This window comes from Triplophysa dalaica, chromosome 11 (assembly GCF_015846415.1).
Source record: "Triplophysa dalaica isolate WHDGS20190420 chromosome 11, ASM1584641v1, whole genome shotgun sequence".
Lineage (NCBI taxonomy): Eukaryota > Metazoa > Chordata > Actinopteri > Cypriniformes > Nemacheilidae > Triplophysa > Triplophysa dalaica.
The window spans coordinates 14665601-14679577 of record NC_079552.1 but is presented as its reverse complement, the minus strand read 5'-3'; the positions used below and the strand labels follow the sequence as shown (position 1 = coordinate 14679577).

General features: G+C 39.9%; 1 protein-coding gene across 1 annotated transcript in view; it reads right to left on the bottom strand.

The window, feature by feature from the left end:
* Positions 1-13977, bottom strand: part of LOC130431272 (attractin-like) — a 48384-nt gene that overhangs the window by 19047 nt on the left and 15360 nt on the right. The window contains exons 9-24 of the mRNA XM_056760205.1: positions 13406-13589; positions 13164-13318; positions 10779-10863; positions 9414-9634; positions 6790-6911; positions 6533-6671; positions 6002-6183; positions 5624-5843; positions 5348-5533; positions 4856-5104; positions 4498-4635; positions 4324-4417; positions 4062-4114; positions 3804-3898; positions 2370-2448; positions 2130-2287 (exon numbers count right to left, since the gene is read on the bottom strand). Coding sequence (XP_056616183.1) covers positions 2130-2287; positions 2370-2448; positions 3804-3898; positions 4062-4114; positions 4324-4417; positions 4498-4635; positions 4856-5104; positions 5348-5533; positions 5624-5843; positions 6002-6183; positions 6533-6671; positions 6790-6911; positions 9414-9634; positions 10779-10863; positions 13164-13318; positions 13406-13589 — 2360 coding nt within the window. The remainder of the gene's footprint in view (positions 1-2129; positions 2288-2369; positions 2449-3803; positions 3899-4061; positions 4115-4323; positions 4418-4497; positions 4636-4855; positions 5105-5347; positions 5534-5623; positions 5844-6001; positions 6184-6532; positions 6672-6789; positions 6912-9413; positions 9635-10778; positions 10864-13163; positions 13319-13405; positions 13590-13977) is intronic.

The window sequence follows — 13977 nt, the reverse complement described above, 5'->3', positions numbered from 1 at the left end:
AGCAACTGCGCATGCACACAGGTGGGCAAGCACCTTACAAGACTGTGTAGAGCCCCGCCCGTCTTTATCAATTGACGACTGGTTGAAGGTTGCATTCCCTATCATGTTATCTTTCTAAATATATATCATCTTTGTAGACAATCTCGAAAATGTTTGGAGTGGTAATATTGGTTATTAGGGTGTAATGATAGGTTTCGAAATGGCCGCAAATGATGAGGTTCTATGCTTCAAGCATCACTTTTCATGAGGTGAGAAAAACTTATTTTAAGTGATTCCTCAAAGTTAAAAGAGCCTAAACAAACATCGTCGGTACATAGTACAGATGCAAGTCTGATGATACTCAAGCCGAAAGATTTGAGTTAACACAAACATAAAATGAGCTGAAGATAAAGTTTTAAAATTAGGTTTAGGAGTTGAAAGAGCTCTTAAATAATCTTAAATATGAGCAATATAACTGACACCCATAAATCATCAATAAATCACTGAAGAGAATCGACGTGCCACAAAGCCACAGTGTTTACACTGCTCATAAAGTCAATCTACAGGGAACTCTGAAGATTACAGCGAGCCAGATTTATTTTCTTTTTAAAGATGAAGTTCTGTTTTCAGCTAGAATTTATGCACTTTCCAGTCAGCAGAATCATGTGAAAAGCTCCTTCCAGCTTTCAGTCTACCACTCACACAGACATATGCACACGCTTCCCTTCCACCAGCCAAAAACTACACGGCCACACGGAGCAGTCGAAAAGAAAACACAACAGCAGCAACAGAAGGCAGAAATCCTTCTCTATTCAGAAAGCTCACAAAACTCTCACAGACCTTGTTATTCCTATCAGACACTTTCCTCAGTTTCTCGCTAAGAGCGGCATGTGTTTTAACTTAACATTCTCTATGACACTTCAAGTCTCGGCCTGCCGTGTTTACAGAGCTGGTTTCGAAAACTGCGTTTTTCCACAGCCCGAACTCTCTGCTTGTTCTTCTCCGAACTCTTGACAACAGCCCCCTTGTCCTCCGGAGCGTCCCCTTTCCCCCCCGCTCATACAAACAGCCTCTGTTAGATGAAACGTGGCAGGTCAGTCAGAGAAGGGAAAGGCGAACGAGAGAATAAACATTACCTGACTGAAATTCACCCTTTCTCCATGAGCAGAGGAGAGAACGTGTTCTAGAATAGTGGACGGACAATCAAACACACCCCGAGTTTCAGCATCCAAACGCAGGAGAGTTAGTTAGGTCACTCTTTAACAGCAAAGGAAGAGGAGGGGGTAAACAGGGAAAAAACGAGAGGAGGAGAGAAGGAGAGGGAGGAAAAGGAGAGCTCTGCCAAATCATTTCCAGACCAGACAGCAAAGGCCAAAGGAAAAGAACTTGATCTCTCTATACTGTAAAAAAACATTTTGCCAGATTTATTCAATAAAACTTAGACTATTTGCATATGGTTTATGAGTTTTTTCAGTGTTTTTGTCTTGTTTGTCCCATTAGACATAGTCAACTTGCACTCTCAAGTAATGCCAAATCAATCTATAGCTGCAAGTTTTACCAGATATTATTCATATTGTCTAGTCAAATTTTATTTTATTTTGTAAAGCTAATAAGCTAATGGTTTATTATTCCGCAAAATGTTAACCAAACACATAAAAACAGAATACTATAATCAGAATAATTAACAAGTCTCCGACATTTCTTGTCTTTATTAAGATGCATAAAATAGCACTTTTATATTTACTCTCATTCAGTCCCATGCAAAGCAAGCAAATCTGTAATGACTTAGTCCGTTACTCTGTCTTACTTTCATCACTTCTCCATCTCTGTATCTGAGCTGACTAACAGTGATATATTACTGCTTCGCAACTCTGACCCTATGAGAAAACAGAAGTTTACTTATCTCTGCTTTTGAAGTCAAGATTAAACAGTATTGATAAAAATAATGTTGGATGTAGACTTCTAACCCAAACAAAATGAATATAATAAAAGAAAACATTGATGGAGTGAGAATTCCAGTCTCTCAGACAACACGTACACACACAGATTACCTTAAAGAAACTGAGATCCTTTGATCTCACAATCATGATATTTGCGTATCTGCACATAAACCAACACTTGACCCAACATTCCGCTTAGCCCAGTCGCACCTGGATTTTCACTGGCCAGGTGAAGTTGCTCACATACACGTAGAAGGTAATGTTGGTGTTGCCACGGAAATCGAACTTCTCGTTGGAGAAACTATCCTTGAACTCCTTTATGTTGCTACGAGAGACGATGGGGATCTCCTCACCAGCTTGAGTCCCAGCTGCACGGACACAAAGAAACAGATTTAACGGAGCTCATGCAGGGTACATGAACATAATATCTAACGTGTCGATGCTTCGTACCTAAAAAGCTGGTCGCCCATGTGATGTTCAGGTTGAAGTTTTTAGAAGCATTGATGAACATGTCCAGGTCTCGATTCGTCTGCAAAGATAATCAAAAAGGAAATTTTCTCACAAAGCTTTACCAAAGTGAATGACTGATTTAAGGACCATTCACACTATGAAGAATAATGATAACTATAACTTTGAAAAATAGCAAATGTGCCGTAGCAGAGCAGCACGCTTCAGAAACCCTCCTCCTTCCCCAGCTCCACTTTCACAGATTTAAAAAAAATAGATTTTCTAGTTAATATAACAACTGTTGATGTTATCGGAACAAAAAAGGCTGTGATTTGCAAAGCCATGCGGCACCGGTGCAGTCAAAAGACCGCACAGCTTCAGCTCAGCAACAGCGTTGGCAGGGGTAAAATAAATAAACCAAGGATCCAGACTGAAACTAAAGCACAAGCATTTTTACAAGTACTCGCGCATGTGCGAACTGCAAATTTGGAATTTATTAGTTTTTATTTCATGTGGAAAGACGAGAGGAAACGAGAAGAATCGCCAACCCACCACCATTGTAAGGCTGTGTGTGATAGTCATAGATCTTCATTGACAAGTTTACACACACAACGTGAGCGCATTACTACGAGTTGCTGTTTGCTGTTACTGATTTCTTGAGCCCGCGGACGAACGATTTGATATAGCAGATGTTTAAAATGAAACTTACCGCGGAGGAGTTTAGGAAACGTCATTTATCTGTGGAGTCTTTGAGATACATTGCTAAATCATTTCAAATCAGTTCACAGCAAGAACGAACGACAGGCGAATGTTTTGTTAAGTTTAATATGACGTTACGTGTTGTGAACATGAGGAAAAGTGTCCTTAAAAATCAATAAAATCATCGTAAGAACATAGCACGAAGCCTTCCTTATTTTTGGAGAAGCACAATTGCGGTTGGTTCAAATGAATTCAGATTACAGTCTCTCATTTAACACCAATAAATAACAAAGCTGCTCTGTAGACATTGCCTCTTCTTAAATAAGTAGAACCAAATCTGCTGTCATCAACTTATTTTCAGTGTCAGTTATAGTTATTTTGGGGAAAATATGAACAAATGCATTGCTGACTGATTTAAGGTGTGCCTCTAAATCTCACATGATTCACGTGACTCACATCATACGCCATCATTCCAGCCAAATGGACTCGAATTTTGAGGAAGAATCGTTACTAAAAATCGAAAAATCGTGACCCAAGAATCGATATGAATCAATAAAAACGCAAGGTTGTGTGTGCTAACCCAGGGGATTGCACATACCCAAGTATAAATGTATAGGATAATGCAATCCAAGTTTTGATTTGCTTTGCTTACAAATCAATGTATGATGACAGCTCTTGTTTGGTTGGGGTCTGTAAGACTATGTAAAAACAAAGTAAAGTCTTGTCAGCATGACGAACCTCATCAGGAGTCGCCACAAAGTTGATAGCGGTGTAGTACCGGTCATCCTCCTGAGACAGACTGAAGGTAAACTGGTAATCTATCAGCAGAGTGTCTGCATATCACAGAAAAAGGAAAGAATGGAAAAGATGTAGACATTTTCATAGTTTTCATCTTACTCGGTCGGCGAAGGACAAAATGAGTGGTTGGGAAAATGACTAAATGACTGAAATGGCCACAATATGAACAGCCATTTGCAGCTGCACTGACATACTCACAATAACACGTTCCCTTCAGAGGGTTGCCCTGGTAACGGTTCTCCACCTCACACCTGAGAAGGAATCAAAGAAAAGAGCACAGGGTGAAAATGAGTAGAATTAAAGACAGTTTGAAAGAGATAAGCAACATGCTTTACATTTGTCAAATGACTTTCTAATGACAGAGTGGGAAAACCTCATTAGGCTGACATTGAGAGAGAGAGAGAGAGAGAGAGAGAGAGAGAGAGAGAGAATGAATGAGAATGAATGTGTGTGCACTCACTGATGGCAGCGGTCTCCTTTGATGCCCTTGGTGGTACAGAAACACTTGCCGTTAGTGGGATTACACAAACCGGCATGGCCATTGCACTTACAAGCTGCGAACAACACAAATTCAGACTCGATTAAATCACAAGTGCAGTTTGTAAACAAAAGCAAAGTTGGTGTTTACACTTACGCTGACAGCTGCCCCCGTTTGTGGGATCCCCATAGTAACCAGAGACGCAGCTCTCGCACTGTTTGCCCGTGGTGAGGTCCTCACATCTCTCGCACACGCTGTCGTTTACACACGAGCTGTGTCCATTACACTGACACGCTGAACAAAAGACATGAAACAGTTCTTAAGTCACACCAAGACATTGATCAGCCTTCAGATGACATCTCAATTCAAAATGTTCCTGATAAACTACTGTTACTGACCAATCAGTATCAAGGACCAACAGATGACACCTAGAGATCTTTGAATTAACGTTTTGCATCAACTAATTGAAATAAACTTAACCTTACAAATTAATTTTATGCTAAACAGGTTTTACCTGGGCATTGGATGAAAGACCAGTTGTAACTGGTCTCCAGTGGGCACAAGCTCACATTCAGCATCGGCTGAGGAGCGGGAATGAGGGAGGGGCCTGACGATGAAGGGGCGTGGAAGAGCGTCTGGATTGGCCCACGGTAAGAGCCCTCGATACACTGTCCCCGGCCTGTATTACTGGGATCAGTGCACCACCCACAGCCGGGCTGATCCAAACAATGAGTGCAGGTCTTATAGCCGGAACAATTCTCCGCTACAATAAAACACACACACAAACACATCAGAGAGCTCAAGAAGATCAATCTCAACCACCTAACAGTTTTAAAGCTCTATTTATTAGTATTTTGTATTCAAATTGATTATATGTCAGTTGGGAATGAGTGTGAAATGAAGGTCTCAGTGCATTACAAGACAATAAACAGAAGACATACCGATGTTCAGTGTTTGATTTATAAAGAGATAAACATCAGAGGCACACAATGAGAGACGGACGTACGTGGACAGCTGTTCATGGTGTACCACTCCATGCACTGGCCGTAGGGGAAAGACGCCACATAGGCGTTTGAGTCCACGCATTGCCTCATGTTACTGCACCACATACACTCCGAGCTCCCGCTAGTGCACTCGCTACAGGACGAGCGGAGTGCGCAGGGTGTACGACACTGCTTTACGCTGTGATTGGCTGGTGAGAGAGCAACATGTTTGGTTAAAACGACCAAATATCATTCTGTTAAATAGCCAGTATTTGAAGGATTATGTTTATCTTGCTCACTTGGTCGTTCGCACAGGCTCCCGTTCACAGAGTTCACACAAGTAGCTGCCTTCAGTCCATTGAATGTAGGCTCTGCTAGATAGCCACAAAAACCAGCGTCGCTGGGCTCTCCCGGTAACCACTGTAGTGTAGAGTTGGTGAAGGGGGACATGTCTTCCCAACACCAGTAGGAGACGTTGATCTTCCTCAGACCCACCCAAGGAGTCACCATCGCTTTCGACTGCAGCACATTGAAGCGTGCACACACACACAATTGAATTGAATTCAGTTTATAATTTAAGTGAGCAAGCCAAAGGCAACAAAGACAAGGGGAAACCGCAGCAGTGTTAAGAGCGTGCTGAATGACTCTGTGTGATACTCGAATGGATCCAAACTCACCTGCAGTGATCTGTTCTGCACCTCTTTGAGAAGAAACTGGACTTTCTTCTGTGTGGTGAGGGAAGCCAGCACAGCTTGGTGACTGCGACACGCCAGTTTAGCGTTGTCATAAGTGTCCTTCGCTGAGATCACTTTCAGACACGAGTTGCCCACCAGGTGCCAGCCCTCCCCACACATGTTTCCTGAAACACACACAGAACACAAACTTGTTTTGCTGGATGTCTGTGAGGAAGATAAGAAGTTTGCTACTTTTAAAAACCTAGAAAGTTATCTAAAGGAAGTAGCATGTATGAAGAATGGCATTACATGGGATCATGTATTTTAATAGTATGGAATTTAATACTACACAGCATTTTTTATGATCGCAGGATGTTGTCCTAAAAGGTTGCTACCTATAAAGGGAGTTAAGCAGCTTACTAGACTTTATAACAAAGCCATTGTTCACACAAGACGCCCTTGAATCTCAAAGATGAATCACTTGTAATTTGGATGTTAAAGGGGAATCGGTTATTGCTCTTGGCAAGCCATTACCAGGAAGGGCGATGCATTCTTGATTTCTGGCTTCCCACTGGCAGTTCTGATCCGTAGCACAACTTTTACAGCTGGTCCTCTTACTGCATGCAGAAGAGGGGTTGTCCTTTGGACATGCGTCATATTCCGATATCGCCCCCTGCAGGGCAAAAGACAGATTAGAGATGTCAAAGCCAAGCCCCAAAATAGATCCTCTCAAAGATACAGATGTTCTTCCATACACGGCTCTCTCTATTAAACTGTCGTGATATATTTACCCGTGAACCAGTGCAGTTACTATGGATGGACACACAGAGCGCACTGCACCACTGACAGCTGTTTGTGTTCGCTGTACAACTGTAGCAGTCTGAATATTGTTCACACTTTTCACCATCTGGATCTGTAAAACAAACACAGATTAATGCACACTTTCCCTGATGATAGCCACAGCCTTCCAATCCCTGAGAAAAATTTGATGTATAAGTAACTTCATCAGACAGATCTAGCGTCTCAAAACGTACAAAATTTGGACAGGACTGAGAGAAATTTGGTCTTTTGCAAATGGTCTTTTGAATATTGTGCAAGAAAATAGCCAGTTTGGATTAGATGGGAAATGAAAGTCGGCAGACATTTCTTGGCTTGATTCAGATCTCTGGTTATGAATGTCTGTGATTGTATTTTTGAATTGCTCATCTCATTTATTTGGAGTTTTGTCAAAGGCCGTAACTAAATCTTATTTTATCGCTGTGTGTGAATCTTCTGGCTGCCTGGTGCAATTCATTATGGATTTAAATTGTTTTGCTAAATTTTGCGGTTGAAATAACAGATGGTGGTTCAAGTACTTCCTGCCGGCATCCCATCTAATGTTAAAAGAAAATTCAAATCAATAGAGAGTCTGATCCCAGGAAATGTTAAGAGTGGAATAGTCCAGGTGGACACTTTCATGAACACCTACACATCCTTTAAAGTTCATATATTCAACAATTTTAAATCAATTAAACTACAAACCTATGTGATTATGCCGTGTGCAACAAATACACTAAACAAATATTACATTTTATCTCGTTTAAAAAAGCAACTTTCTACTAGATCTTCAAATTCTTGGCGATTTCTCAACCAGCTTCAAGAGCTATCCAGATGGGGTGCTTTTAAAACACTACCGAAAGAGTTCCCATGTATGCCTGGAGCCTTTTGGCTGCTTCTTCACTTTTCAGCCTCATGGATTCATTTCAACCTCAAATCGAAAAAGGTTGGACTTTCTGTTGGACTCTGGGTTTATGAGTGTTATGTTATTGCAAATCAATGCATTCTAAGTTTATGTACATTTCACATAGCGTCACAACATTTTCTGATACAGCTGCATATTTATAATATACATTCAAGACATGATTAAACATACACTACCGATCAAAAGTTTAGGATTACTCTTTATACATATTTTTCCACAGTTTAGAATAATATTTGAATATCTAACCCATGAAATAACACAAATGTAGATGTGGGATGCATCCAAAATAAATGAACTCTATGTTACATTTTAACACTTAAAGTAGTCGCCCTTTGAATAAAATCACACATTAACATTTTATCCTCCAGCTTCTTGAGCTCTTAACCTGGAAAGCTTTTTATACAGTACTGAAGGATCTTACGTCTATGCTACTTTTTTATTAATTATTTGACCCAGAAATTCTTTTTAATTTAAATAAAAATGTGGTTTTCTAAAAAAAAATCATCTGTACAGTGCGAGCTTCACAGTTATAAAGTGAGGCTAGATTGTATTTTTATTCTGATGTTAAATTCCATAAAATAAAAGTGAGGCGTGTTTTCATTATACAACACAAGTAACGCAGACACGCGTCTTCTTTATACAGCTATTAAGTCAGACGGGTCTGTGAAAACGGAGCGTCCTCTCGACTTTGTACAGTGCGAGCTCCACAGTTAAAAAGTCAGGCTTGTCTGATGTGTACAGTTTGAGGTTTTATGCCCATTAGCTTTATTCATATTTGTTTACAACGCGATTTGCAGCCTGCAGCACTGAGCAGCGAGCGGCACGTGACGAAAGTGAAACATTTGGCATCGTCTATCTGTCCAACCTTAGCTGCTGCACATATAAAATATATGAATAAACCCAGCATAGCTTACGTGATCACCTTGTAGCACATCTATACCTGTGGAGCTGGGGAAGGAGGAGGGATTCTGAAACGCACTGCACTGCTACAACAATCACTAGCCAAGATTTAAAGGGGTCACATGATATGGCTAAAGTGAATATTATCGTTTGTTTTAAATGCAATGCAATGTGTATACATGATTTAAAGTAAAAAACGCGTTGTAGATGTTTGCATCTCATCTTTGCCCCGCCTCTCTAAAAAGCGAGGTGTGTTATGATTGGCCAGTTAACCAGTGCGTACTGATTGGTCGAATACTGCAAGCCTGTGACAGAAATGTAACGCCTCTTACCATATTTGGAAGATCAGGTTCCAAAGCAATTGCGCTGAACTTACTTGCATATACATTTGGGCGGTCTTAGTCAAATCATACCACGAACTGATGTGGATTTGTGGGGGTGTGGTTACACGAGGCGTTTCAGGCAGGTCTGGGTGAGCATTCCCTTTTAGATAGAATGCATCTTTGGTTCCGACACTTTAATTTTCATTAAAGTTTCATGACAGAACTTTCTCAGTCATTTAATATGTTAGCACAATTATATTTTTGTCTACAAAAGTGATTTTGAAAGACACGACTTCAGATCAAAAGATTTTTAAGATCAAGAGAAACATTTCTCTCAAGTGATCTTGAACATTTGACCGGTAATGTAATTAATAAAATATAAACGACAGATGGCCCATGTTACTAATAATATTCTAATACTGGAGATGTCCAAACTGTTTCCTTCACTTACACACTCTGGTAGTGCAGTTGCTCCTCAAGCTCTCCATGTCAAAGGCCGCCGCTTCCTCCCAAGACAGACAGGTTGAGGTAGTAGAGTTCCACATGCACTTCACGCCGGGCACAGCCATCACACAGTCCAGCTGCTCAGAGAACACAGCACAGCTCACAGGGGTGAACTTCAGCACATCACTGAGCATCAGACTGTTGAAGCCTCCATACACGTACATCACCCTGAATCAAACACACAGACGGGAAGAGAGAGAGATTAACCTCACTGAGGGAATGAGAGATGGGAAGAGAGCTAAAGGTTAAGTAAGTGAGGAAGAAGGCAGCAAATGAGGTAGGTGGAGGGGGGTGTGGAACTAGGCTGAGACTGACACGTGAAACAGGAGAAGCTGTGTTGTGCCGCAGCTACCCACAGAGAGGTCACGGAGTGGTTAAGCTCTGTACTGACAATGACGCTGGGAAACATGGGTGAGAATACAAATAGCAGTTGGGTCGAATCAATGTGTTCAGAAGTTGCAGTATATGGTGGTAGGAAAGTACAAATCCAACGTTCGCTTAAAACATCTTAACAAAATCTTCCCAAAAAGCACCGGTCACTGTTATCGACTGCTTGGGCATATGAACTTGACACATTTTTTCTATTAATATGCACAAAGATTGTTCCCCGACAGAGGCTCTGCACTGCATGAGACAAACATAAAATCACATCTTTATAAAATCGATGTATGGTGAATTTGTCAGAAAATGTTGCAGTTCAGGATTTGAGTCGTTCAAAGGAAGTGACTACTGGTTAGACTGAAGTATTAATGAGTCACGTTTAGTCACTATTTTATATTTCTTTCATGTCTGATAGCACAGATAAAAAATATGCAAAAATGAATATCCTAAATTGCACGTGTGTGTGCAATTTGTGTGTGTTAGAATGTGTGTAATTATGAAACTGTGTTTGTTTAACTATTTTGAAGCACTTTTACTGTGCCATTAATGAATAACAATCCTGCTTCATGATGACTTCATTAGACTAATCTGAACTGGGAGATTTTATGATCTAGATTATACTCGACTACCTTTCCATGTCATATTTGAACAATATGGCAGAAAATGTCAAACATTTTTATAAAAAAGAACGATACAATTAATTTATGCTGTGGACACTGACGTTTAGTGGTCATTGCCTCTAGATGCAAAAGTATAAACAAGAAACAGCGAAGAAGTAAACATCCGCCTTTAGGTGTACTACACAAAGTCACCAGGTTTGAAGGGTCAAGAAAAGAAGCTGACAGATGGAATATGACTTGTGTAAACCAACACATATTAAAATAATTTTAAAAAAAGTGGCTTATTAAACGTTGCCAAAAAATATAATTACCCATTGTGATAAACAGCTGAGTGGCCGAAACGGTTGACATCATAGTGAAGATCTGGTTTGGGGAGCATAGTCCATTCATCACAAGCTTGAAAACACAAAGAGAAGGACACACATTGAATTTAATTTTCAATTATGGTGCCAAAAAAGACTGTGGTGGGATCGCGCAAGCCAGGTAACTGTCATTAAGATGAATGGGAATGCTAATAGATACCTTCTCCCAGATTTGTAAAACTTCTTGCTTTCATCTCAAGACATTCACAAAAATACACCGTTACACCTTGAAGAGGTTACTTTGAGTTTGCTCCACCTTCCAAGAGAGAGACGATACAACAGGTTTAAACCAGCTTAGATGTTAAAATAAAAGAAGCTGGTTGTTAATCTAACATGAGCAGGAGAACCATAAGGAGAAATGACTGTGTAACAAATCACTCTGCCCTGTGCTGGCAAACCTTCAGACCGGTAAAACTGAGCGTCTGCTATGGGCAAATATAATTGAGTTCAGCTCGTGAAAACTGAGCAATTACCCTCAGGGCAGAGACAGACCTCTACTTAATTACAAATTACCACACAAGCAGCCCACCCCTACACGAAAAGAGGCTTCGGGACGGAAAAAGCACAGAAATGATATATACACAAAGGTATAAGTGAACTCGATCACATCAGATGTGTGAAGCTTCCGGTGTATTATCTGAAGAGACACTACAAACTCCTGAAAGATGCTCTAACTGTCCACCCACTCATGATATTCTCACTCTGTAGTGTGTGTACTGCTGTGTTGTAGTGTTTCTAGTGTATGAACTCTGTGACGCCAGAATTTCCCTCATTATCTAAATGCAAAGCAAGACAACAGCATCAGACAGACTTGTCTCCCATCCCAGGGGATTACAAAACTTAAACATGTCAGTCACAAAATAATAACTTCAAAATCACGCATCTTTCTGCAATAGCCCCCCTGCTGAGTGGATTTCAGTCTCTAATGACTTGCTGCTACATGCACTGAAATCTAATTACGCTTTATGTGTGACAGTCACTTCGGCTGTTTAACATATCACGTTTGCAAGTGTTTTTCTGAATTGTGTTGGCAATGGCTCCAATGCCGCCTTTATCCTGGAGAAAGCAATCCGTCAGCATTTACATTCATCTCAATGGCGTGACCCTCCCCGGCAGTACACAACCTGCTCCATGCATCCTCATTCTCAGGCTGGAGACATTTATTTTTGAGTCAATTTTAGAAAATGAAAACAGTATTTCTGTATTGCCATTCATCTTGGAAGTATTCCTGCAAAATTATATTTGAGACTTCTAGTAATCCACTCTATGTAATGCTTTAAGTAATATAACAGAACATAAAACTATTCATCAGAAATAATAATAATGCGTGCCCATGTTTGTATTTTTGTCCTTAGCCAAGCCAAAAGTAATATTGCTTCATGAAGAATGATGTCATTAAGCACCTGGCTTTTGTTACAAAAGATTCAATAGCAGTCAGTGAAGAAAGATGCTTGTTGTTTCAGCTGTCTGCCATGAGAGGCTAACTGAACTATGCTGAACAGCAAAACCTTTGAACCCATTTGAACCTCCCAAGCTAAATTTTGGGGCTGCTGAACAGAGCTGATTAAAAAAAAAAAATTTATGATTCAGTATTGATTTTCAAAGTAATTAATTGAATTAATTCAAATTGCAGAAGTTCCAAAGGATGAATACAAGATCTGATGTAACGAATGTTATTACTCACAAACTGCAATTCTACATAACCCACTGCACACATAATTCTTTCTTACTGCAAAGTACTATGGGAGGTCAAACTTATCTGGAGGATTAATTGAATTCTTTGTTGAAATTGAAAACTAAAACTTTAGGATAGGCGTTAAAAAGCATTCAGATGCACAGGCTTACATTCAACATGATCTGCTTACAGCAAAATAATTTCATAAGGTACTTTTGGCTTTTTGATACTGTAGTTCTTGCACTAAATGTTTTAATTAGTAGATACATTTCAAGTTAATGAACAGCTAATGCACATGGTTAAATAAAATATATTCTGATTTTACCCGTGGGGTGGATCAATTTACATGGTTGGGACTGTGGTTTATATGAAAACCTTTATTTTCCACATCCTAAAAAGATCTTGTTCGCCTTTATCTGAATAATTAAAGTCATCAATTTAAATAACTTGAGGCAAATAAAAACAGGTTCTTTTCTTCAAATCTAGGTTTATAGGCACTTGATTTCCCCATTTAAAAAGCAAAACTTAGACAGCCTATATAAACATAAAATACAAAAATCTTAATCAATAACTTAATTCGAAATGGTGCAGTAACCCTTAACCCATGTTTCAATATATGCTGCTTAGATATTTAGGTGAAAGGGATGTTGGGTATTTACCCAGGTTATATGCTATGAAGTCAGATGAGAAGCACTTGGCTCCGTGGCTCATTGACGTGTCGTTGTGTGTGTTTCCTCCGAACACCAGCATGTTTCCTGCAGAGATCACCGCTGTGTGGAGGTACCGGAAAAACCCGCTGTCCTTCAGAATCGACCTAAACATTCATGAGAGACATCATCAGCACGGGACACAGCATGTAAGCAGTTAGGATTTAATTAAATGATGCAGATATTCAACGCACCACATTCTTTTGTCCACATCATAGCGGTACAGGTCTCCAGCCAGGCCATATTTATTGGCAGTAAAAGCCTTGTAACCTCCGTGGATGTAGATGGAGCGGGTGATAGGGTCATACACACTGCTATGCCCATAGCCGCCCTGAACCAACGCCCCGCGTGTGTCTAAAATGCTCCATGTGTTCTCCACTACAAAATGAAGGTATGAAACAAGAATTATTGAGGGGAGAAACATAATAATTATCCTGATAATGACAGATGTATAAAAATATTTTTTGATGTTCTCTCTTTACAACAGAAGAGGGCAGCAGAGCTCAAAATACTAAGAGTAGACGTCACTTGGGCTTGATGCAGGTTCAGAAGCTAAACTGTGCTTTTTGTTCAAGACATATTGCATTGTTTTTATTACTTCACAAAATGTGGTAATAATTTCCCTACTAGGCTACTGAAAATGTACCGTAGATTTTTATCAAAAAGGCCACATGGAAATTGCACTATAAAAATGTATTTGCTATAAAGCATTTATTAATATATATAATAAGAAATATTCATAGTGACATCTAGCCAGTTATCCTCA